This window comes from Palaemon carinicauda, chromosome 12 (assembly GCF_036898095.1).
Source record: "Palaemon carinicauda isolate YSFRI2023 chromosome 12, ASM3689809v2, whole genome shotgun sequence".
NCBI classification, from domain to species: domain Eukaryota; kingdom Metazoa; phylum Arthropoda; class Malacostraca; order Decapoda; family Palaemonidae; genus Palaemon; species Palaemon carinicauda.
This window is the reverse complement of record NC_090736.1, coordinates 9,473,627-9,499,757: the sequence shown is the minus strand read 5'-3', so window position 1 is coordinate 9,499,757 and position 26,131 is coordinate 9,473,627. Positions and strand designations below refer to the sequence as shown.

General features: G+C 36.9%; 1 protein-coding gene across 26 annotated transcripts in view; it reads left to right on the top strand.

Annotated features, from left to right (window-relative positions):
- The window catches only part of LOC137651205 (longitudinals lacking protein, isoforms H/M/V-like), a 167,665-nt gene that overhangs the window by 13,774 nt on the left and 127,760 nt on the right, over positions 1 to 26,131 (top strand). The window contains exon 5 of one of the 26 annotated variants that reach the window (XM_068384377.1): positions 23,736 to 24,635. The exons of the other annotated variants lie outside the window; for them this stretch is intronic. Coding sequence (XP_068240478.1) covers positions 23,736 to 24,092 — 357 coding nt within the window. The 3' untranslated portion in view covers positions 24,093 to 24,635. Of the gene's footprint in view, positions 1 to 23,735; positions 24,636 to 26,131 lie in introns of those variants that run through there. 26 annotated transcript variants of the gene reach the window in all.

Genomic DNA, 26,131 nt, shown 5'->3' with positions numbered 1-26,131 from the left:
AATGCTGTTCCTCTTGAAGGGATGGCTTTAAACCTTAATTATAAGTAGAAATTTCTACAGCTCTTCCTATCAGTATGATACACTTCCTTGTGTAGTGTTCCCTATCCTTGCTAAACTCCCGCATTGCCAAAAAGCTTCCCAGGTGAATGGTTAGCTGCTCCTTTTTCTCCCTGCCATTCTCTCTTGTTGGACTTTAGCACCAGCACATCTTGGGCAGCTCTTCCTTTTTTTTTTTTTTTTTCTCCAAGGCATTGTAAATAGTTTGATTTAGCAATAGTCAAGGTACTAAGGTATACCTCCTAAATTTTTGATGTGATAAGTTGTTCCACTGTACCATAACTAAAATGAGGAAAGTTTTTCAAGTTCTTCAATCCTCACCATGCATACAGTACCATTTACTGGGTAAATGGTGCTCTATGGAAAAAAGATCTAAGGAACATGGAAATGCAGCTTTATCTTGACTTCGTTGAATCGTGGAATGAAGATAGAGAAACTAAGCATAGAAATATTGTTGCAAGTACTGTACTTCTTGCATTGAGAGGTCTAGCACACTAGTGAATTGATTGAAGTGGCTAAGACTGCTGGTTTAGCTCCGATATATGCATAAGCATGTCTTTACAAAGTTTGGAGGCATTTGTATCTTTAATGTCCAATGACTTTAAGGAAAGGCTCAACAGTTCTGGTAATAATGACAGGAATAAGACTTGACTAAGATATTCAGTGGGCTAAGACTTACTCCCTTAAGGCTGCTGGTAATCAGTTTTCTCATATCTCCCTTAAAACAGTACTGATAAGCCTATTGATTTGTTTTAACCTAATCTGCAGATGCTTTTGTTGGTCTTGGCAGGATTAATGATACGCTCACTCTTTTGCCACATGATTTTCCACCCAGGCCATGCTTGCTACCCAACATGGACCTCAGTTTATGGCAAAGAAAGTCTCATACTGGTTATACTGTCAGCAGTCCTTACCCCTCGACTGCATTAGTCACACTTCATGTAATGCGTTAGAAACAGACTTCATGGAGTACTGTACGTTAGGAACCCTCAAGCTGTTGCCACCAGATACAGTTTCCAGGTAGGCAGTAGCCGGATAGGTCTTCATTGCTAAAGGTAAATGGTCTGGTGTAACTTTTTGAGACAGCAAGAAGAAACCAATAAGATGTCAGTTTGGAGAACTCCGATCCCTAGTAGTTTAGCTCCACCTTCAGAGTGGCTAAGCCATTTTCCATGCAGGACCTGGCAAATTTTTGGTTCCCTGGATAGAGTGGTATATACTATCCAGGGAGAGATATGCCTCAGGAAACTTGCTACATAGTTCAGACTTATGAGAAGGAACATGATTCTCCATTCAATCTGTTACCTATAACTGGTTTGTGGTATCCTATTGTGTGTGTGCCAGGCATTCTGCTGGACGGGAGTTAGACCCACTCAAGCTCATTAATTTCTAGTAGTCTGCAACCTCACCATCCTTGTAAGCTAAGGATGCTGGGTATGGAGGACCCTAAGTCTACCTGCAGAGTCATGAGCAGCCATTTCCTGGCCCTCCATAGTCCTAGCTTGGTGGAGAGGGTCCTTGGATGCTGATCATATGTTTTATTTACGGTCAGTCTCTACGGTATTGGCCTGTATCTAGAACATTGTCCTAACAAATGAAGGTCCATGAGAGATATACAGGTTCAGCAGTCACTGGTCAAATAGGGGTACCCAAAACTAACTTCTTTTTCTCTGAGATGGTTAGAGAGAAAGTAGGATGTGTGTAAGAAAGGGAAAATGCCAAGCCATAGCATATTTTGTTCCTTGTAGGGATGATTCTCCCAGTTAGAAAAGAAGCCAGTTTATCAGACCAGTGAGCTGTCTACGGTAGGTGTGGCTTAGCTTGGAACATTCACCTGAATATCCTAATTGTGCCTGCTAAACTAAAAGTAGTTGGAAAGGAAGAGCATCCCTTTATGTGAAAGAGTTCAAGATTTACTGATCAATTGTGTGGCTAAGAGCCTGAAGATGAACTGTCTTGTAAATTCGGTTCTAAGGTGAAGATAATTATTTTTCAGACTCAGTTTTAGTGGTGGCATTCCAGATTTGAACAATTGAGCAGCTCATCATGCTTTATATATTTGAGGAATTGGCAGCTTGTCATGTTTCAGTTTTGAGGAATGGGTAGCTCTTTGTGTTCCAGTTGTTTGAGGAATGCGTAGCTCGTTACAATCAGAAGAATGAGATTCACAACTTGTTGTTTCTGAATTATCTGGACGGAACAATCCCTGACTCCAGTTGGAACTTTCTCAAACCTTCGGGAATTATTCCATTTAGCTACTCATTCTTTTCTCGTCTAAACATGACCTCCTGTAGCCCATTTTATGCCTTTCCAGAATCAGACTGGCAAGTTTGGGCGATGAACCAGGTTTTGGCAGATCAGCCGACTCCCGAGTTGGAAGATCCAGTTCATCCCCATGGATGGGTCTGCACCATCAGGTGTGCCGTGTTGTGGAAATCAACATTTGACCAATTACTCGTCAATTCAGCATCTCGTGGCATGGTTAGCGGATATACTACTCCAGGTTTGTTTTAACCTGGATGTGTGCACACTCCCCGTTTCAATGTTTTGTAAGGCTCTGAAGCTCTTCCAACTAGAGGAGAATGCTCATAGCTTCATATTTAACTCATAGGGGTTTACAGATCTTGAGCTTTTGTAGGGGCACTCCAATTTTCTTACCATTAAGACCCTGGTAATATCAGATAATTGGGCACTGTACCTGTCTATAACAAAACCCTTCATGCTTCATCTAAAGGCATGGATAGATACCCCTCTGCTCAGAACAAAGGGATTTACAAAATCCTTTTGGTAGTCCATCATAGTAGCCAAGAGCACATTTGCCTCGCCACAGTAACAAGTTATATGAGCATCAAAGGGACACATGCCACAAATCTATGAAGTTGTCTTCCACTGAAAGAAGGTTTGGTAATATAAAGTTCCTCTGGTTTTCGGTAGTGCAAAAAGACGTTTGTGGGTTCGTGAATCTAGGGTTTGGTGCCAGTGGTCCAGCATGTTGGCTTGCGTCCGTCCAATAGTTCAGTAATCAAGGACAAAATTGTTTCTTGTGGAATCCCTGATATCAGGAAGGATTTATTAAGATGTTTACATTATCCTCCAATTCTTGAGGAACGTTCTTGTTGAGTCATTGGAGTCTCTCAGTGGGAGGAATCTGACATTCAAGGCTTCTTGGTGGTGTCATTTGTAGGCTCTCTTGATCAAGGTAAACATTTTTGTCTTGTTTGCCTTGTTTGCAGAGTTCAGGATCAAGAACAACATCCATGCAAATGCTTTACCTAGACAAAATTCCTTTCGTTAGGGATTGTTGTGGTTAAGAATATTTTGCCGGGTGAAGGTTTCATGAATATATTTGTGCAAGACATTGGAATCCATGGCAGCCTTTCTCAGGTGCACAGTCATTGAACCTCACAATATGGACAACTAAAGCTTGTGTTTGGTTAGTGAAAACCCACATAATCGTGGGGCTGGCTTACTCTGAATTTTGTCAAGATCTGGTCCTTGGTAAAAGATTTAAGGCAGTTAAGTGGAGGAGCTCCTCGGTTTCTTCCATGCATTATGTGTAAATGGACGGTAGGTTTTGTGGATGATTGGTCTCGAGGACCTTCAATATCAACGGGAGACATACTTGTGTCTGAAATACTGTAGTTATGTTGTCTAGGGTGTAAAGTGGTTTGAATAAGAATGTTAGATCTAGCTATGAGTATCTTTACGTGACCACTAAGGTTAAGTAGAATGTGTTCAAAGGTAAATGGAATGGCTGTGGAACAATTCTTTAAAAGAGGTACGACCTTTTTGCGTTAACTTTCTACATTTTGGGATGCACCTTGGAAAGGTTAATTGAAATTAACTTATTTTCAAGATAGAAATTAATTACTATTTGTTTACATACTTACTGTAGTTATTTAGCATCTCCCTACCTCCCTTTTCATGTATAGTGGGTGAAATATACATCACATTAGGTAACTTAATTCAAGTTCATGGTAGACTTTGAGTGATAGGTCAAAGAGAACAATGGCAGATGTGATATGCATTCACCCAGGAAGCCATTTGGTAAGGCGAAAGCCTCACATGACTGGGGTGCACTACAGGCCAGTGTGTTATACTAAGAGGAGAGTTATAGAAATTCTAACTTTCACGGGAGAAATCGAAATATTTAATCTTGGAAAAATTGGACATTCAGAAGATTCAATGTGGCCCTGTCTTGAAAGTAAAAATTAGAGACTTTATCTCTTCCTCAAGTTAGTGACACTTTTGGATGCACCCATAAGGTTTTATAAAAGAGATAAGTAATGCAATTTTGAGCGTTAGTGGAAGACAAGCCTGTGCAGTTATCACCAGTGGCTCTTGAATTTTATACATATGAGTTAATTTCTTTGCCCCTTTTTTTGTGGGGGGGGGGGGTCAGTGCCCCTTTTTTTGTGGGGGGGGGGGTCAGTACGGTACACTTCGGATGTCAGTTCAGTCAAGGATTAGGTACCTTGTAATCAAATAGAAGTGATTAGAATATTATTTACTTTATGTATGAGCAGAGATAATTTGGAAAATATCTTTTAACTTTTACAGTATATGGCAGAAATGTCTGCATGTTTGAAGAATTAATAATTTAGACTTGGTTTCAGAGTATTTCTAGTGAACTGGATGAAAATGTGATTTGTCAGTTTTTTTTTTTTTTCTTTTTTCATCTCTAAATGATATGGCAGTGACTCCTGGATTTACTTACTGGGTTTATTGCATCTATAACTGAATTGTATAGTTGTAGTTGCTTGCTTCAATTACAGAACTGAATTGATAGAGAGTGGTTGCTAAATGTTTAGGTTGCAAAACAAAATTAAATAGATTATTATGATTTGTCAGTTTTTTTTTTCTTTTTTCATCTCTAAATGATATGGCAGTGACTCCTGGATTTACTGGGTTTATTGCATCTATAACTGAATTGTATAGTTGTAGTTGCTTGCTTCAATTACAGAACTGAATTGATAGAGAGTGGTTGCTAAATGTTTAGGTTGCAAAACAAAATTAAATAGATTATTATGATAGGTACTTAAAGTGATTTATTTCTATAACTTGGTAAAATGGGTTTAGTTTTCCTATCTTGATGGATTATTTCTATTGAAGTCTAGTATTATCATTGAATAAATACTGCAAGATGGTTTTACTGAATAGGTAAGAATATTCAGCAATGCAAAATTGAGTGATAAATTTCAGTTTTATGCAATTTGTTTTACATGTAGAAAATTTTTATTAAGACAATGGCAACATTTGAATAATATTTTTTTTTAATATACATATAAAGCTGTAAGGATCAATATGTTATATGCCCTTTTACATTAATTGATCTCAGAACCTGTTTTATGTATTAAATCTGTGAATACTGTAGAATGATTTTAAATCTTATTGTTTGACTTCATTGGTCAACAGCAGAATGAGTTGTTATATCCTTAATTTTTGCTCGTCTCTCTTGACGCATTTGAATACTGTGTAGGATGATCTGATTGCTCTGTAGGTATCGTTTTAAAGAGTAATATGAATTTTTAAATTTGTTAATGGGGTCAGTGATTTAGTCCCTAAAATGTACAACATAGTATTTCCTGTTTTATTGTCAGGTCATTTATCACATAGACATGTAATATAGAATGCTCTCTTAATATGGGGTGATGTGTTTGGTTTCTTCAATAATGTTTCGATATTGCGTCTGCTTCTTGGAGGGGCTGTGTCTTATATATTTTAAGCATAGTCTTCCATTGAAAAAGTAGTATATAGTGCTTTTGTTTATAAAAAAAACTTGGTCATTGTACTATACTGTATATATTTTTCTTCGTCTGAATTAAAATGGAAAGGGCACTATGTTCTGTTAATGAAATACAAGTTATTGCTGACTTAAGCCAGTTGATCTGGTATAGGTATATTTCAGATTCATTTAACAGTTAAATTAAAATGTTCATCAATCTGATTTTGATGTTAATTGTGGGAAGAAATCACTAATGATGCATTGTAATATAAATCTCAACAGCCTGAGATTAATTCATAGAGTTGAATTAATCTTGCTCTCCTCAACCATTCTTGTTTCACCATGATAATTATCCATTTATGTACTTTGCTGGGAAGGCTGGAGCATGAAACCTGTATTTCATCTACATTTGCCCTTACAAGACATTATATGGTCACTTGTTATGGGACAATTTTTGGTACAAGTGGGCTTACTGTGCATACATGGTCTGTGTATGTATGTGTGTGTGCGTGCAACCTAATTTTTATAGATTATAAACCCATAGTTTTTATGATAAACCCATCTCGAACCAACCCCACCCCACCCAGTTGCTCCAAGTGTTGAAATTGATGTACAGTACTATTATTATTATTCATTGTCACTGGTCTCACAATATTGTATATAGGGTTGGATGGAATGCAATGCTGCTTTTATTGCCCCATTATAATTACCGTATACATCTAAAGTATACTGTAGCAATTTTGAGCACCATGCTAAAGAATACACAAAGCGGACTTAGGATTATATCACTCACAGAATGAAAACATTTCACCTTTTCAATCCGAGAAAGATCAGTGGACTGATGCAACAAGTAAACCCATATTCATATAATCTACCCTGTGATATAGGGAAATCAATTTAGCATTTCCAACTACTTGTATGAAGTTCACAAGTACTATCTTATGGAAAGAAAATGACTTCAAGGGACAGACGCACCCAACAGAAGTTTGTTCTTGCATAAAATGCAAACCCTGCGTTCATTACATTTGATTAATATCAACCCAAGCTGACATATGGCTTCCAATAAGGGAGGCTGAAAACATTGAATCAACAGCACTTGCAAGGAATCGGGTTGCTCGCATATGTCTGCCGACGTATTGATGTACACAAATGGAAACAGATTTCCTCATAGATGTTTTCTGATCCTAAGACTTCAGGTGAGTGTTCACCTCGATCCAACCTAAGAGTTGCTGGAGCCATGATATAATCAAGACTCCAACTAGAGGTCAATATCCATGAGACGCTACTGCGTCATCTTGGGGATAAAACCAAAAGTACAGTACAGTGATACCTCGGTACTCGACCATAATCCGTTCGAGATCCGTGTTCGACCTCCGATTTGTTCGAGTACCGAATTTTTTTTCCCCATAAGAAATAATGGTATATATTCTATTCCGTTCCCAAGCACTCGAACAGGCCCAAAATATTAATAAAACGTGTACCTAAACAACAATAATTATCTAAATGTGTATGAAATTGGTCAGAAAATCCTATAAAACAATTTTAAACCATTTACTGTACTAAAATAAAACAATTTTAAACCATTTTCTGTACTGTAGTGAACATACCTTTGAGCAGCGGTTCGATGGCATACAGGGATGGATGTGGAGAGGATGGAAGGGGGAGGTTACTGCTTGGAAGGAGAGTCCCCTTCCATGATGTGGCGGGGTAGTTCTCCTTCAGGAGTTGTTTCTCTCTCCAATGAAAGGGTGGGCAGATCTATTTCAGGGGTTTCTTCTCTTCTTTGTCTCTTCTTTGGAGGAGAAACAGGCTTTGATGTAGCAGCTTTCTTTTCTTTTGTGAAAAACTGGTCTATTGTTAATTGTTTCTTCCTCCTCTGCAGTATTCTTCGAAAATGATACATGACACTATCATTAAACATATGCACTGCCCGGTTTGCTACTGCAATTTCTGGGTGGTATTTTTCAGCAAAAGCCTGCACATCTGCCCACTTGGAACAAATTTCATTGATGAGAGAACTTGGAACATCCTCCCTTACCTCATCCTCTTCTGAAGATTCCTGCTCCACAATCAGATCCTGCTGCTGTTGTTGTTGCAGGTGCAACAATTCCTCCACAGTCAACTCGGTAGAATGGCTTTCTACAAGCTCATCAATATCATCCTTGTCGACCTCAAGCCCCAAACTCCTGCCCATGACAACAATTTCCTCAACGACATCAGTGTCATCAGAAATTACAGGGGTAGCAGTGCTTGGACCCGCCTCTGGTTGGAAACCTTCAAACTCCCTCTCTGTGACACATGATGGCCACAGCTTACGCCAGGCAGAGTTCAATGTCCTATAGGTCACACCTCGCCAAGCTTGGTCAATCATGTTAACAGAGTTGAGGATGCTGAAGTGTTCCTTCCAGAATTCCTTTAGGGTCAACTTCGTGTCACTGGTCACTTCAAAACACTTTCTGAAAAGGGCCTTGGTATAGAGTTTTTTGAAGTTTGAAATGACCTGTTGGTCCATGGGCTGGAGTATGGGAGTAGTATTGGGGGGCAAGAATTTGATTTTGATAAAGCTGTATTCTTCTTTCAAGTCATCCTCGAGACCTGGAGGATGTGCAGGAGCATTGTCCATAACCAGAAGACATTTCATTGGCAAGCTCTTTTCAATGAGGTAAGCCTTAACCTGGGGGGCAAACACTTCGTTTATCCACTCAGTAAAGAATTGTCTTGTGACCCAAGATTTAGTGTTCGAGCGCCACATAACTGGTAGTGCACTTTTACAAATATTATTTCGTTTGAACACCCGGGGGTTGTCCGAGTGGTACACTAACAAGGGTTTGATCTTGCAATCGCCACTTGCATTTGCACACAGCAACAATGTTAGCCTATCTTTCATTGGCTTGTGACCTGGCATCTTCGTCTCGTCCTTGGTAATGTACGTATTGGCTGGCATTTTCTTCCAAAATAACCCAGTCTCATCACAATTAAAGACTTGTTGTGCGATCAAATTTTGTTCATTTATGTACCGATCGAATTCCCCCACGTATTTATCGGCTGCAATTTGATCCGAACTAGCTGCCTCCCCATGCCTAGTAACACGATGAATACCTGTTCTATTACGAAACTTTTCAAACCAACCCCTGCTCGCTTTAAATGTAAATGAATCACTTTCACTGGTACTCGGACTTTTCTTCACTAATTCTTCATAGATATGCAACGCTTTTTCACAAATGAACGCTTCACTAACACTTTCCCCGGCCAACTGTTTTTCTTTAATAAATATTAAAAGCAACTTTTCCATCTCCTCAATCACTTGTGGCCTTTGCTTAGTTACCGCCGTAACTCCCGTTGCAACATTCGCCTTCTTAATCATTTCTTTATGCTTTAAAAACGTAGAAATGGTCGACTTCGCCATTCCGTATTCTACCGCTAAATCGGACACTCGTACACCATTCTCATATTTCGCTATAATTTCCTTCTTCAACTCGATCGTTGTTCGCACTGTTTTCCTCTTCTCCTTCCCCTTAACACTCATTACTTTCTTGGGACTCATTATGAAAGCTAAAAAAGCAATTAAAAGCACTGAAAATCACTAAATCACAACGAATGCTGATCGCGCGTTGTCTGAGTGACGCTCTCGAGAGAACTGATGCTTCCCGAACAAGCGAGAGTGGCCGAGATGGCGCGATCATCACAAAGCCCATGCGGTCGTCACGTGTTCGGCTGGTCGAGTACCGAATTTTTGGTCGAGCACCGCAGCAAAAATTTCTCGAAAATTTTGGTCGAACTCCGAATTGTTCGAGTATAGAGTCGTTCGACTACCGAGGTATCACTGTAGAAGCTTTTGTCTTGCCAAGCCAGACGTCTGACTTCAACCGTTGCTGAAGTAAAAGCGAGGAGGGTATGCGTGGGCGGTGTTTGTCCCCTCTACCACTGGTAACAACCGGAACGGTGTTGACACTTCGTTTAAGGCTTTTATTGCCGTATAGCAGCATGTGCTGATATTTTTGCTCATATGTAAAGAACTGCCGGGTTGTATTTTGACGGATTATGGATTAAACAGTTTACAGACAATTGAATATTACCAAACATGGCAATAAAGGTAACATTCTAAATCAAAACAAACTGACGACTTATTCTGATAGAGGAAATAAGAGTGAGAATCACATCTTGAAAACTACATTCTAGTTACGGAGGAATGGTGAATCTAGAAAAGCACAAACTTATGAAACATTCTGTCCACTGCTCGGCTGTGGATAGAATCTGCATGCAATCAATTTTTTCAAGACAAATTTTTTTTTTACTACATAGATTTGGTGTACATTATCAAGAGATGCAATGTCCTCTCACAGATTTTATTGATCCCGTCTTGAATGAACTGATCAAGTTTGTAAAGTATGAAACATGTTCTGAAAGTCTTTTGCACTACATGGAAGTGCTCTATCCCAAAATCAGTGCACAGCAAAGGTTTATGAAGCCACCAATCGATATTTATTGAAAAAATGAAGTTGAACTAAGTCCTCTGTTTGTGTAAACAGTATTCTAATATATTTCAATTATAAATGAATTTCCCGTTAAGACTTCACTTTATAAATAAATGACAGTTTGTTAATGCCCATCTGGAATGAAAAATTATGACTAGCTTCATCATTATGATTAATTTTGTTCCAATCCGGTATACTTCGACAAACTGCATTCATAGGAGACAGTAACTGTGAGGTTGCGGGGAGCGATGCTGATGGCCTGGACAGGACACACTTGGTCTTGTTGCGAGCTCAGGACTTGTGATTGTCTGTGAGGTGGAACACTTGGCTTCTGCAATCCTTGCTGAGGGAGGCCCCTGAAGCCAAACCGACCCCCTCAGCATGGAGGATGTCGGCGTGGAATCCTTACTCCTCACTGATGGCGACTGGTCCTCCTCTGACTTCTCCCTCTTGTTGGCCATAACCTTCCAGTGAAAGTCAGGCCAATTTACCACACTTTGAACATGTGTTCTACCTAGAAAAAAGAAGACCCGGCTTGAAGTGCACTACGATTGTGGATCTATATCCAGGTGCCAAACTGTTTACACCTGGACACTGATGCTGAATACTCTTGCTTTCCATGCTGAGGGGCAACACACACATGGGATAACGAGTGACACAACACAGGGAACGAGACAATGGTGAGAAAATCTGGTCTGAATCGAGAGAGAAGACTGCACGCTAGGAAGACCAAGACTGTAATGGGTTCCTTGGCCCAGTAAATACCCGAGTTGACCTTGGGGTCGTATCCTGGCGTCTGGAGGGTTAGAGAGTTTGGGGATACATATCTAGATTTTTCTGGTTAAAGTGGGTGGATCCCAGGACTCCTAGGAATGTGGTTTGTGGTAAGTTAGCTAGGAAAAACGAATTACTAAGAATTTGTCATTTCCTTAGAAAATACAATACTGTACCTATTATCTTGAAAAGAAATACCGTATATTATTAGAAAGCTATTTTTTTGAGCTAGAATTTGTAGGCAGACTTACTATTTTTATTTTATCAAAATGTTTGATTTTGAGGTATAGTTTAAGCCTTCTTTCTAGGGTTTTTCCTAGGTCAACTCCAAATTTTATTATGTGAGGCAACAGTTCCGTTGATAATAGCTTCAGTAAATATGTGGATCTCCATAGCTAGGTTCAGCTTACAGTGATAGGCTTAGAAAATGCAACAGAAGCTTTACAATGTTTTCCAAGCATTTCAGTACTGATTGAAATTTTTCTGTTGGAAACATCCCTGCTGGACCGGAGTTTGAGACTCAATCAAGCTTAATAGTTTCTTGTAGAGTGTGCAATTTTACCATCCTTGTTAACCAAGGGGATTTGGGGGATCCCATAATTCTATGTGCGGTGTCTTCAGCAGCCATTGCCTGTCCCTTCCTGGGCCTAGCTTCAGGGGAGAGGGCCTTGGGTGCTGATCATATGTATTTTGTATGGCATAGCCACAGTCCCTTGCCTCTGCTATTCAAGGGTAACCTTCAAACCTTTGATATACTGTAAATAGATAATTGAAGGCTATATAAATCTAATGGATGGTTTCATAAATTTATATTTAATCCTATTTCCCATTAGAGCCAGTCTACTAATTGAGGGATTAAATATAAATTCAATCATCCCTACTTTATTAGAACTATCTCCTCCTCCTCCTCCATGGATGATACATCAAAGGGGATCATATACCCACTTTCATTCATGTGTAAAGTGTGTCTGCCAACTTCTCATTTTACATCAAGAGTGAGTAGGGCCAAAACTTGCATCATAATCTTTAATCTTGACCTTTCCTTAGCAGCCTAGGTATAAAGATCTACCATTAGTATTTTTTGTTGCCCAATTCATAATGGTAAGCAGTGTAAATTGGAATCATTAGTTTATGGTAGGATACTTTTCCACATGTTTTTCTACAAGAAATAAGCAATAGGGTGGAAGTGAACTTATTAGTTTGCTCTGCACCTCATTACAGTTGGTTAATGTTCCACCACCACAACTGGTATTGATATGGAATTTAGTAGCTATCAGTACACCAGCTACATAACTTTTCATATTTAACGAGTTAATGCATGAAGTTGAACGGCCAAGCTACATAAAATCATTGCAATAGCTAAAATATTTGTGCTGTTGGCCCAGCATGTTATCCTAAAGTATAGATGAAAGTGGAATGATAAATAAATTTAATAGCATTATTGTTAGTATGGAAGTTTGTCCTTTTTGGTTTGGAAATGGTAGTTTGAAAGGATAGTTTATAGAATTGGCATTTATTGTTTTTGTTTTGGATGGCAGGAGGGACGCATTATTTATTTGTATAAACTTCTTATTTGAAGTGCTGAGAATATTGTGGGAGGGATTCTGGAATGGTTAGGAGAAAGAAAACGTAATAATTTGAATAAGGCAATATCTATGCCAACTCGAATAATGTCTAAAGCCGTTTATTCACTGTTTCAAGCATAAAAGTATTTTGATTTATATGGAATGCTAAGGGCAGTCTTTCAAGGTTTTTAATATCCTTATTTTAATTTTGAAATTATCCTTTAGTGGGTAAAGTTCATGGAACAAGAAAACAATATTTTCCCTTGCATCTCGTCTCAATCTGGATCTTGAAACCAATAGTCTTTAATGGCTAAGCCTTGAAAGGAGAGATAGCGGAGACGTCTACTCTCTACCAGCCAAAAGCAAAAAGTTATGTAGCTCACAGCTATGAGAGTAAATACTGTATAGGCAGCTGGGTACCCCCCAGTGACCCCCTGCCTACCCACTCAAGTGGTTAGGCATGGTTACCACCTCGCATTTTAAATCTAATGGCTAGCTTCCAGCTCCGCCAAAAGTATATCCACATAAATAACCAAAGGTTTTTATTAGTTGGGGAAAAATACAAATTACAGTATCTCTGAATTTGTCATTTTTTCCTTGCATCTCGTCTCAAATCTGGATCCCATTGTGTTTTGGGAATAACTGCATGATTCGTGGCAATCATTGAGCCCAAAAGTCAAGGGCAAGATACTAATCTTCCCGATGTATACTGTACAATACAGTTATTTCATGATGAAGAGTTTCCGTTCAACTTGTACAGTCAATGTAGGAAACAGTAAACAGAGACCCAGACAGTTTTGGAGGCACTACAGGATTCAGTCTCAATCCCTGTGGGTGGTAGTGTTGACATCACTATTCAGGTGCTGCTGTGTATTATGGTGGGTTTCCCCTTTTGAAATTGCCCAGGATTTGAAAGGAGGAATCTGATATAAAATTTTGACTAATTCAACGCATTATTGCTTTATAAACCTATTCAAATTGAAAGTCTTGAGTCAGTGTTTTAATTTACAGCTGATCAATATTGAATTTGCTATCCAAATGAACTTACAAATACTAAAGCTCTGTTATTTTGATAAATGGCCGGTTATTGTTCAGATAATTGACAGCATGCCTCAGTCTAGTGTCAGTTTTGTCTGAGCTTTGTGGAGTAACAGTAATGTTGACTTTTCTGTAAAAATGGCTGTCAAAACTATTAGCTGCTGTGATTTTTCACAAATCACATATTGTACTATGATAGTGAAATTCCCATGTGGTCTGAAATGAGCTTTAAAATGTGTTTTTGGTGGAATTTGTTTCTATGTTATTATTATTAATTGCTAAGCTACAATGTTATAAGCCCAGGGGCTCCAACAGGGAAAATAGGCCAGTGAGGAAAGGAAACAGTTTAAAAATATTTCACGAACAGTAACATTAAAATAAATACCTCATATATAAACTAAAAACTTTAACTAAACAAAAGGAAGAAAAATTAGATAGAATAGTGGGCCAGAGTGTACCCTCAAACAAGAGAACTCTACCCCAAGACAGTGGAAGACTATGGTACAGAGGCTATGGCACTACCCAGGACTAGAGAACAATGGTTTGATTTTGGAGTGTCGTCCTCCTAGAAGAGATGCTTGCCATAGCTAAAGAGTCTCTTCTACCCTTACCAAGAGGAAATTGGCCACTGAACAATTACTGTGTAGTAACCCCTTGGGTGAAGAGAATTGTTGGGTAATCTCAGATCATAGGCAACTTTCTTAAAGCATTAATGTTTTAACCATAATGACCTATTTACGTGATGAAATTTTATTGCATAGACTCTTGAGGGGGCCTATCCTTACAAGGAACTTGAGGGATCACTTATTCAAGTTGAAAGGCCGTGAAATTTTGTTTCTCCCTCAACTTAAAAAGGATTAGCCACATGATGTTATGTTTGGCTAACAAAAATCTATTAGGTTGGGAAGGCTATCAATTCATCTTTTGTCAAAGACTGTTAAATACACTTTTTATGAACAAGGTAACTCTTCCTTTGGGCAAATGCTCATTCTGAAACAGCACTCCAATTTAATAGTTCACATAGACATATTAAATTGGTAGTGATATGTGTCAGATCTTCTTGATCTCAATACTGTACATCTTACATACAGTTGTATGTTGTATAGTTAACCCTAGGCTGTCGCTGGTGTTCCATTTCTGGCTGCTCTGTGATAACTGAAAAACTGTCAAGTAGATACTGACATTGATGGTATATTTTTTAATTTTTTATATCTTTTTTTTTTTTTTTTCCTTCTCAGATTAATGCTGCTATAAACCCTCATAATACATTTACAAAACTCATTATACACTTGAAACATTTGCAGCAATATTTTTATATTAGATCATTGTATAGTGGCTCCCGGGAAGCCCGTTTCCTACAGCATTTTGCAGCTTCGTTCATTACCATTATATAAGGAAAGCCATTTAACATAGATCCTTGATGGAGTCCCAAATTGTAGCCCAATTTAATGTAGTGTTGTAGATGGCCTTACTAACTTGTCTATTTAGTACCCTCCTACCTTCATAACTCAAATTGCCCTTGCTTTTATGAGACTGTATTGAGTGCACACTTGTAGCTACCTAACTCATTGCAATACATGGTAGTTATAGGTTGTACAATTTAGTAATATGTATATAATTGTATACTGTGTGATAGTTTTTGAATAGCTAGACTTTATAGGGAGTTGAATTTGCTTGAGGTTACCAATTTCTTCAGACTGTGAGCAAGTAAAGTTATTTATCATGATAACAACTCATTCATTTATAAAGTTAATGTTACATGCTGAGATCAGTTAATTATTTATTCTATTATATGATTACTATTATAATTTTTAGCCTGTATCTGTGTAAATGACTGGAAAATTTGATTAACCAAATTTGATATGCTTTCATGATTTAGATAAACATTGCAAGTTTGCAGTCATTTACACACATGTGCCTGCTTTTTGCCAATCCATGCATTTCAGAAGTTGGACCTTTGCTAATTGTGTTGGGTTCAAAACCAAATCCTGTTTGGTTAATGTAGTTAAAAGTCTTTATAGAGCACAGCGTTGCAACTCCGGAATGGATGGCTTGGAGGACAATGTTTGTCTTTTAACCCATTTCCAAGGCATGTTATAGGATGCAGCGATTGTTTTGCTTGTTCTCATAGAATAACGATCAGTCATAGGCCTACAGTATTTTTCATACTCTGCTTAGACCTCTTCAATAACTATGATATGCCTTGGACACTTATTAGCTCATGATTTCTTCATATGCATTGATTAATAACAAGAAAATTGTGAAAACTTAGTAATACAGCAAATAAATTTATTGGAGGAGAATAATTCATAATATGAACCCAGAAATTGAATAATTTTTATTAAATTAGAATGATTTTTCAGTATTTTGAATCCATGTTTCATTTTGTGAGGTGCATGTTAACAAACTTTGAAGTTTATTGTGATGTGGGTCAGTTTGCAAAAAGCTTCAAAGTTTGACAGGTATTATTCTCCTTGCACCAAGAAGGAAAAGATGACCCACAAAGAGAGTAATTTTGAATGGGATTACAATAATTACAGTATCTGTTTGGGAATTGAAAAATATCTTAGGTTAAAAGGATCAAGACAAATTCTGGTATCGACGGGTGGCACTATTTTTTCCGTAAATGGAATTATTTTTTACCTGAGTGTACTGTATATGTAATGAAAATGATCACACAGTGATGTTACAGAAAATAATCCATGTAATTGTGTAATGTTTTTGTTTATTGGAGTTTTGGGGCAGAATCTGCCCCTGACACTGGTTGATACAGTTTTTTTTTCAACTGTAATTTTATTTAAAGAAAAATTTCTGTGGATATTGAATCCCACCAAAAAAAAAAAAAGAAAACCTTGTTGAAATGTACATTGTGGATAGGATAGTTATTTGTAATAAATTTTACCGTATGTTGTAGCTCCACGTAAGAAAAACTGATATATTAATAATTAGACATAATACTTTAGTATTGTGTAACGTCAATAAAAGTAAGAAAAGAATTTCCTGTATGATGGAAGTAGGCTGTTCAATTTTGAATAGATTTTGTCTTGCTTTGCTCTATTTTTTAATATGGCTTCATAAATTGCATTTGGATTAGACAAGTTTATAAAAACTTGCTAAAGAAATAAAGGAAAATTGAGATGATATTTAAGAATTATGTAAGGACTATAGTTAGCAAAGGTATTTAAGTCTTAATATATTTGGTGCTACTATAGTGTGATTCCTACCATCAGAATTCTACTGTAGTGTGATTTGTACCCTATTTTTTTGGGTATGAGGTGATTCCTACCAAAGGATGATAGATAAAACATACTTCTTGACACTTTTAATCTATTCTATTCTCTAAAACATACTGAAAAATCCATGAAACACACTTTAGGTTAGGTTAGGTAAAATGGTCGTTTTGTTTACACTGCTTGTTTTGTTGGTTTGGCAAGGCTTAATTGAGGCGTTACTCTTGTAATAACACCTTGGAAGGGGAATGTTACATTATTTGGTTGTTTGCTTGGTAGGAATCACTCTATAGTAGATTCGAATCCCCAAATTGTGGTAGGAACAGTAAATGAGGGTAGGAATCGTACTAAAGTACCAAATATTTTCCAGAGGTAATAAGTAGCCACCCTTATGATCGTTTTCAGTGTTGAATTTTCTTTTTGATTTCTTTGTACATCAATGTGCTTGGATTGAATTGTTTTAAGAATAACCACGAATAGCAATTTCTTATGAAAGTCAGTTCTGGGATGGTATGCATCCCATACAACAAAAATTTTCAAGTGAAAATTGTTGGTCACCAAAACATACTATATTTGAAGTGAAAACCGTGTTCATTATTTGATTGTGAAATATTTGTGGAAATGAAGATTCCTTTTTTTTTTTTTTTTTTTTTTTTTTTTTTTTTTTTTAAATACAAAGGAAAACACATTGACAATTTTCCCCTTGTTTCATAGACTCAAGAATCTCTCTTAAAATAAAACTTGGTACAGTATCTATAGTCTTTTATGAATTTTAATCTGTAGCAAATCCTCTTTGTATTATGGTGTTTGATGGCTTTACAGTATTGTACAGCCAGTGACGACTCAAGGCAAAAATTAATGGGGTTTTGAAATTTATAGCCTTTGTTTTGATATTGTGCAAAAGAAAACAAACTGGTAAAGAAAATTTAATTCAGAAATTGGATAGAATCCTAAACGAACAAAATCACACTTCTTTTACTCACTATAACCTAAATTGTTACTTTTCAAGCTCCATTCATTTACTAAGGAATCCATTCTTGCTTTAATTTGTGCAAAAAGGTTAATTATTTCCTCCTTGATCTTTGGAGGACAACTATGGAAATTTTTCTCCCTCAAAAGTACTTCAAGTGCATTTAGTCGCTCCGAATATGTGGTGTTTTTTAGTGGAAGTTTTTATTGTTTTCAGTGTTGAAAAACTGTGTTCTACCTCTGATGTACTTATGGGATTTGTCAAGGGAACCAAAAAAAATGATAAATGAACTGTAAAAAAAATTAATCGAATAGAAAGCTGGAATTAGGATAATTTCCCAATTCAACACACTATCACATTCAAGAATATGGCTCACGGTTTTCTAGCACAACACATGTGAAATAAAAAATTACTACCTCCCATCGATACCCCAAGGTCAGCAGTCTCTCTCTCTCTCTCTCTCTCTCTCTCTCTCTCTCTCTCTCTCTCTCTCTCTCTCTCTCTCTCTCTCTCTCTTTCACACACACACACACACCACGCAATAACTGTTAAATGCAGTTTCATACAGAATTTTTTTTTTTCCCCCCTAAACCAAAGGATGATTACTGATATTGAGCTTAACGAATATAATTATATTTTTCAATTATTGATAAAGAATAAAGAGTTTAAATTTTTCTAAACAGTACAGTATTTTCATCTAAATGTGTCATAACTTTATAGTTTATTAAAATGGAATTATGGCTTTAGTATTTTCAAGATTTTGTTAATTATAGTGGTTATTAGAATATTTTGGAAACTAGTTACATGGAAATGCTGTAGTTAATTATGTAATTAGATTTAATTCAACCCAGAATATATGTCCAAATATATTGTGGCAAAATAATTCCTAAGCTTTTTTTTTTTTAATTAGAAACTGTAATCCAAATCAACTTATAATAGAAAGAACTATTTAAAAATTATTACATTTGATTGTACTTCTCAGAGATTTGTTGGTGTACGTAAAAGATTTAATTCTGTCAACATTCGTTTGGCCTATTTTACTCTTCATTTTAATTCACATTGAAGGGGGGTTAGAGGGGCAGTGGATCTACTAAAGGTTAAATCTTAGAAGATATCCCAGGTAATGATAGTACAATATTATATAATAGTATATTGACCTGAGCATTTGCTCATTTTTAATATTCAAATTGGTTTTGACTGGTCCCATTAAACTGTCTCTGGGAGTGACCAATTCTAAATCTAGGTGAAAACTATGAATATGATTCCATAGAATCCCTTCCTAAAAGGAAGTAACATCAAGCAGTATGTAAAAGATATTGATGGTTGTAAAGAAAACTAAAAACCTATGCAGCGTGGATGGCTTGCACATTTTACCGGGCCTGTCCGTTAATGTCCACAGCCTTTTTGACAAATGGGTGGGCTTGCCCGATGATGCCAGCATAGCTCAATACAGTGCATAAAAATATCATAGACTATTACTTTACAAACCTCATAACTGGGTATACCTGTAGTTTATTTTTTTTTTAGTTTATTTTTTTGATAATCATTTGTATAAGAATTTGTATCGTATATCATGGTTTACCTTATATCGATTGTAATACTGTAAACACAATGTTGTTTAGTGTTTTTTTTTTTTTTTTTGTAATAACAATACTACTCCATTTACTGTTCACATTAGCCCTGATATTTGCTATGTTACCTCTTTATGCTACATTTTATGAAATAGTGAAGTTTTCGTGGTGTACAATTACAGTACCAGCTGGTCATCCGTTATAATGGAAGCACCACGTTTTCCTATCTTGGCAGTACCAGCAGTAACTGTTCTTTAACACGTTTCCATTCCATAAACGTGGATTTTGACGATGAAGTTCAATCAGCATGCATGTTAGTGGTTTTGTCTAAGAAATAGGGGTAGCCATCGCAAGGCTGAACAGTGTTACTATGACTTAGAGTTGAAAGCCATTGTGGGCAGACTAGGCTAACATGTGTCTGGCTGGGTTGGAGCTTGAGCCATCGGGCAATGTGCTTATTGTCTGGCACGCCGGACAATTGTGCCCACTCATCTGAACAGGCCTTAAGACTCTTAATCCTTCTTTCGCAAATATGAAAGTGATGTCCGTCTTGGATGTATATGACTATGGTAAAACAAAACCTTGGGCACTGAATAAGAATAATTTTGAATTACTACTAAGAATGTGCGGTAAAATCAGCTTTGCACAAGCAAAAATTGTATGCACATGTACTGTACCTATGGTCAAGCAGAGTGGCTTTACTACATTAATGACTTGAATATATCGATCCCATTCTTAATGGTTAAATTTTAGAAAGTTTTAAACTGTGTCAAGTTTATCTTTTCCCAACCGTTATATCAATTGGCAGATTTTTTTTCTAAAATATCAAGTGGGAAAAACTATACTCCACATACTTGATACGATTTTTAGATATATTTACAATAACCTAATCGCTCTTTATTTGAGTTTGAAAAATCTGCAGCTTATGATTTGCCAGCTGACATACAGAAACCTGAACTATTATATTAAACACAAATGTGTTTAAAACCAGTAGAAAACAACCCTCATTGAGCTAATACTAACACTTGAAATAAACAGTAAAATCCCGACTATTGGAGCAGTATGATAAGCCACCGATCTTCGTTTGACGAGCAGAATGGAACACACACACACACACACACACACACACCCGTGTATTGTTGCTGCACAATATTATGTCAAGGTGGTTATGGCTATGGTAGTGAGGGAAACAAAGTTTTAATTTTGTGATGGACGTCATTACTGCGAGATTCATGTGGGAAGCAATATAAACTTGGGGTAAGTAATCAATTTTTCTTTTAAAATATTGAAGCAGTTCCCAGGAAAGTCCCTGAAGTTTCTAATTGAGAACTGTATTAGTAATTAAATCATAATCTGAGAAGTGTTTTTTGGGTTACTAGAGCTTCAAAATAGCACTGTTCATCCCAGTAAAATATCAAATAAGAATGCCCCTCTAACCAGCATTTACATAGCTCTCACTAGTTGTGTCTGTAAGCCGATAGGTAAAAGACTGTCAACACTATACTTATATGACAAGAAAAATCTGCACTCACTATATCAGATTTGCTTAAGAAAAACTGATTAGAAATTCAAAGGAAATTCAGCTGGTAATTAGAAAATGATATCAAACTATTTGGTGTTGTAGAGAAAGCATATAATACCACTTGACTTTAACCCTTCTACCCCCAAGCTATTTGGAACTTTCCGACCCTTAACCCCCAGGTGTTTTTTCAAACACATTTTGCTATATATTTTTTTTTAATTGCTCTAACATCCTTAGTTTTTGTCATAGAGAGGTCATGTTGGTCTCATTCTTTTGGAAAATGCCTGTAGTTTTTCATAATTTTATCAAAAATATGCAAAAAAACGTAAAAAGCAGTTTTTTGCAAGGACGTTCCAGTACGTCCATGGGGGTTGAGGGATGAGTTTTGTGAAACGTACCAGTAAGTCCTTTGGGGGTAAAAGGGTTAAAATGAAATGTGATGAGAATTTTTAAGGTGACTTTTCATCAGAATTGTATATTTAGCCTATCGATTGGAATAAAGTTTATTTATAGTGGATTTACATTACTGTATATTTACCAGGTATGATATATAATCTACCAGGCAATGTATGCAAAGATCTAATGATGCAGCAAACAAATGTGCAGATGGGCAAAGTTTAGGTACTTTGGTTTAAAAAACAGGCACATTATATAAAGGTGCAGAGCCATCAAACTAATCCCCTATGTTGATCATAATGGAAATATCTTGACCTTTGGAAATAAGTTTTTTTTTTTTTCTTTTTTTTTTTTTTCTCTTTTTTTTTTTTCTCCAATTATGGCTTACCAAAAAGCTGATATGATTATGGTCAAAGCCGGGGTCTATTTTGATGCCAGGGTCCCTTATTGGACTTGGTATTCTTGAAGGAGCCAGGGTGCATTTTGGAGCCATGGTCCATTTTGGAGAAAGTGTCCCTTTTAGAGCCGCACACAGCTCTGCTGAACCTGTGAGTAAACTAGTCATGATGCATTAAAAGCTGTATCTAGTTTCAGTTGGAGTTATATCTCTAATAAAACTTTATAATGATATGTCAATCCACACATGACTGTGGTTGTTAATTGTATTTTTTCCTTGTAGTTGATAACATGGTGCTTAAGATCTGCACCTGTTTAAAGCCTTTATGCAGATTCATGTGGCTTCCTTTAGATTTAGAAGGCATGAGGTCGTCGTGGCTGCAATACACCATGTTAAAAAAAAAAAAGTTAATCCAACCATCAAGATTTTGATTGAATGCAAATCAGGATGTTTTTAAAGATTAAATCTTAGTAATGCAGACTACTTTTAAGGATTTGAGGAGGATAGCAAAATAAATTTTAAAACATTCTTGAACATTATGCAATTATCCCCACCTGGTTTATTCCAGAAGCAAGCATATCTCGTAAGTGTACAGTGTAACAAAAAAGAGTTTAGCCTAAAGAAATAACTGAGAGCATGGTAATGAGCATCCCAGAAGAAAATTTACACTGATGAGTCAAACTCCAAGAGGAGTAGAATTTGCTTGAATATATAATGGGGAGAGGTATGCTATAGAACTGTTTTGCTACTCCCCTATTTTTACTGCTGAAGTAACAGTGCCTTGAAGGCTTTACCAAAATAAAGATATTTATCGTGATATGGGAAGTTTGAATCATCTCATCCTCCAACCCATAAGCCTCAGGAGTGATTACCAGACAAATCTGCTAGTTTTTGTTAGGGGTCGTACCTATGGAGGAATAAAGGTAAATGAATTTGCGCATGGGTAGGCAATAAGTGCTACAAGATGCAAGTTTGTAATAACACAGTTGATCAATACTCCCTACCATATAATAAAAAAAATGTACTATTGTACTCTACTAGCAGGTAAAGTCTAAAATTGGAAGAAAATTATATCAAGGGTAAAATTATGTGTTGGAGCATGGTGAGGTAGTTCAGTCACGTTAAAATAATGGATGATGGTGAAAAGTGGCACAAGTGGTAGGCTATGGAATTCATGAATTTGCAAAAATTTATACGGTAAACAAGTAAGTGGTGCAGTTAAGGGAGTACAACTCTAGCTTGCAACCTGTCAATGTAAAGCAACTTCTGTGGAAGTTATTCTGCCTAGGGTTCATCCACTTCAGGAATTGAGGCTTGGCATCATTGACCTTAGATGTCAGAATGCCAGAAAACTCCAAATTAATCAAATAGCAACAAGTTCCCAAAAGATGACTTTTGTATGTAGATATTTTTTTTTATAGAAAATACAATCCTGTATGTAGATATTTCTTTATAGAAAACACATTATTTTGTAGCTTACTGTTGCTCTTACTGGTTTTGCCAGGAGTCCTTAAAAACTATAGAACAGTTTACTGTCATACGGCCTCAACCTATTAGCCTTCTTGGAAAGCAGTAAAATGCTGTTCTAATTACACTATCAGTGATATGGAATTACATTATAGTACATAATAGTATATACTATAGAAGGCTCTGTTGATTATTAGTTTTTGTTGTACAGTATCTTCCCTGCTCTTGAGCATATGGTAAGTTGAGGCTTACCGCATCCAGTACCCAAAAAAACACTCATGGGTTTTTTTTTCTGTCTTGCATATGTCAGAAGAGGATTATTGTTGTCCATTGGTAATAGAATTATAATCATATTAGGAATTCCATGAGTTATGCCTTGAGTATATCTGATAGGTTTGTTATAAAGTAATTTGGGGATGAAAATGGAGGCATTTTGCTTGTCTCTTACGACCATATTTTGATGAGATTGAACTGGCTTTGTTTTTAAAGAAACTAAGAAATAAAAGAAAAGTAGATAATGGTGTCAATGGCCTTCCTTGTTGTTGCAGGGTGAGGATGGCCCACTGCAAATTCCCACTTCTGGCAGATATCCTGAGGGTCAGGTTACACCTCTAAAGTCAAGTGTGCAATTACAGTCAGGGTCACCCTGCAAGCTGGGGGGAAGTCCGCTGGCTGCTGTAGGTGAGGCCTATTATATGAGGGTGTGCCATTTGTGCGGCCAGAAATGCCGCTCCTCATCAGAAATGAAGCGTCATGTTATGACTCACACTGGAGAGAGACCTTACAAGTGCCCGCATTGCTTCTACAGCTCAACTCTGAAGTCCAATGTCAGAAGGCACATGACCTGTATGCATGGATCGGACTATCCAGTCATATGTACTAAAACTAATACCCACAGTGTATAGCATAAGCTACCCCAGTTATATATCATAAGAAATAGCTGCTGGATTGCCTTTTTAAAGAAATGAACACTTCCATCGAATCTATTTAGGAGAGGAGCAAGGAAATTTTGAACGAGTGTTCATACTGGCTAGTATTTACAAAGCTCAGTTTTGTTGAATGATAATCTTTCCTGAATTTTTATTTTGGAACTATTCAGTGTATTCAGTTCTTAGTCATTTATGAAGGTTTAAAGATCAATGATGAGATGATTCTGTACGTTTGGTTTTTCCTTTGGCTGGAAGGTGAAGGTTTTCTTCAAGAAGTGCAATTGACGACCTCTGGAACTTTTTTTATTTTTTTTTTTTATTGCTAAAAAGTCCTCCTGTAGGCAACCCTTCTCTCACCTGGGTACATATTTATTTAACTTTTCAAAAATTTCGGGGAAAGCTATTTGTTTTAGTGACCCATATAAATCCATTTTCTCTTTGTTGCTGTGGAAGGAATTATCAGTTTTCTATATATAGTTTTCGTAAATAAGTGTTTGCTGCACATCTCTCTTAAGTATATTCTTTGTATTTCTTTTTTTTTTTTTTTTTTGCTTATTTATATTTTTACAATTTTTAGGTTATGATGCTGAAAAATGCATAAACTGTCAAAGGCCATAACTAAGTACTGTAGGTCAAAATTGTAAAATTTGTCTAGACATCTGAGAATATATCGTTAGCCAGTCTTGCTCATGTTTACGCATTTAGTACATGTAGCATACATATGTGTTGGGAGAGACATATTTTTATGTAAGGGAAAGGCTTATCATTGGCAAGTAATTATCACTGAAGTATGATAATTATGTCCTTAGAATCCCCTGTGGGTAAATAAAATTACTGCCAATAGCCTATACTTATCACTTATCCATGCTAAAGGCTTGATTTTTGCCATTCAAACGTGAAAAATTACAGTTATGAATTTTGTAGCCTGCATTCTGTATGTTGACTTTAGCAAATTAAAAAAACTCACATCTGAAAATTAGTGGTCTTGAAAAGTAACATGTACTGTATAGTAGACAAAAGAGAATTCATATATATAACTATTTGTGTATAAAATTGTTTTTTCAATTGGTTCTTAAATTAAAAAAATTGGTTGAGAAACAAAAAAGGAGTTTAAAGTAACCCCAAAATAACATTGTTCCTAGACAAATATAAACCATTGTCCTTTACTGTGGGCTACTGGATAACATCAAATCTGGATCACAGCAGTTAAAACTTATTACAATGAGTAAACAACTGCGTGGAGTCTACTTACTAGGATTTCAGCCGATGAAGAGGACTAACGTCTGATTGGAAACATTTGGTAGAATTTTCTAATTTTATTAATTTTCAAGCATGTTGTGTTCAACTGCTTCCTCATCATGCGTCCAACTGCACATACCTGGAGTACTGCTGAAGACCTGCGTTACATTCATGAACAGTAGTGAGGTGGATCCTCATATGGTATGCCGGTTTTATAGAGGCCATGTGTGCACTCAGTCTCCCTTTGTGATCAGTGTAGGGAGTAGCCATCCTACATGGGAGAGGTTCGGCAGGAGGAAGAAGAAACCTAAGAGGGATTTTTTACCTTCGGGGTCATCTTCAAAGTTGAAGAAGGCCATGGCAGCCTTTTCTACCCTGCATACTCAAAATCGAACTTTTCTCAAGTGGCTTCCACCATGGGATACCCGAGCAATCGGAATGGGACATTAACTCCTGGTCTACAAAGAAATTGGAGGTGGTGGTGGTTCCACAGGGGAGAAAGTTTTACTGGTCAGGTTCTGTGTTCCAGGTACTTCTCTCTTTCATCAATTCTCCCCCTCTTCTGATTCCTCCGCGGGTGACGTCCTCATCATATCACTAGAAGTCGGCAGAAGATCTCACTTATCAACAGGAAGTCCAGTTCTTGTTAGAGTAGGACGCTTTCCAGGAAGTCGAGGATGGGTCCCTTGGCTTTTACAGTCGACACTTTCTTGTAAAGAAGGCTTCTGGAGGGTGGGGACTAGTCATCGACCTTTCAGCTCTGAACAACTATGTAC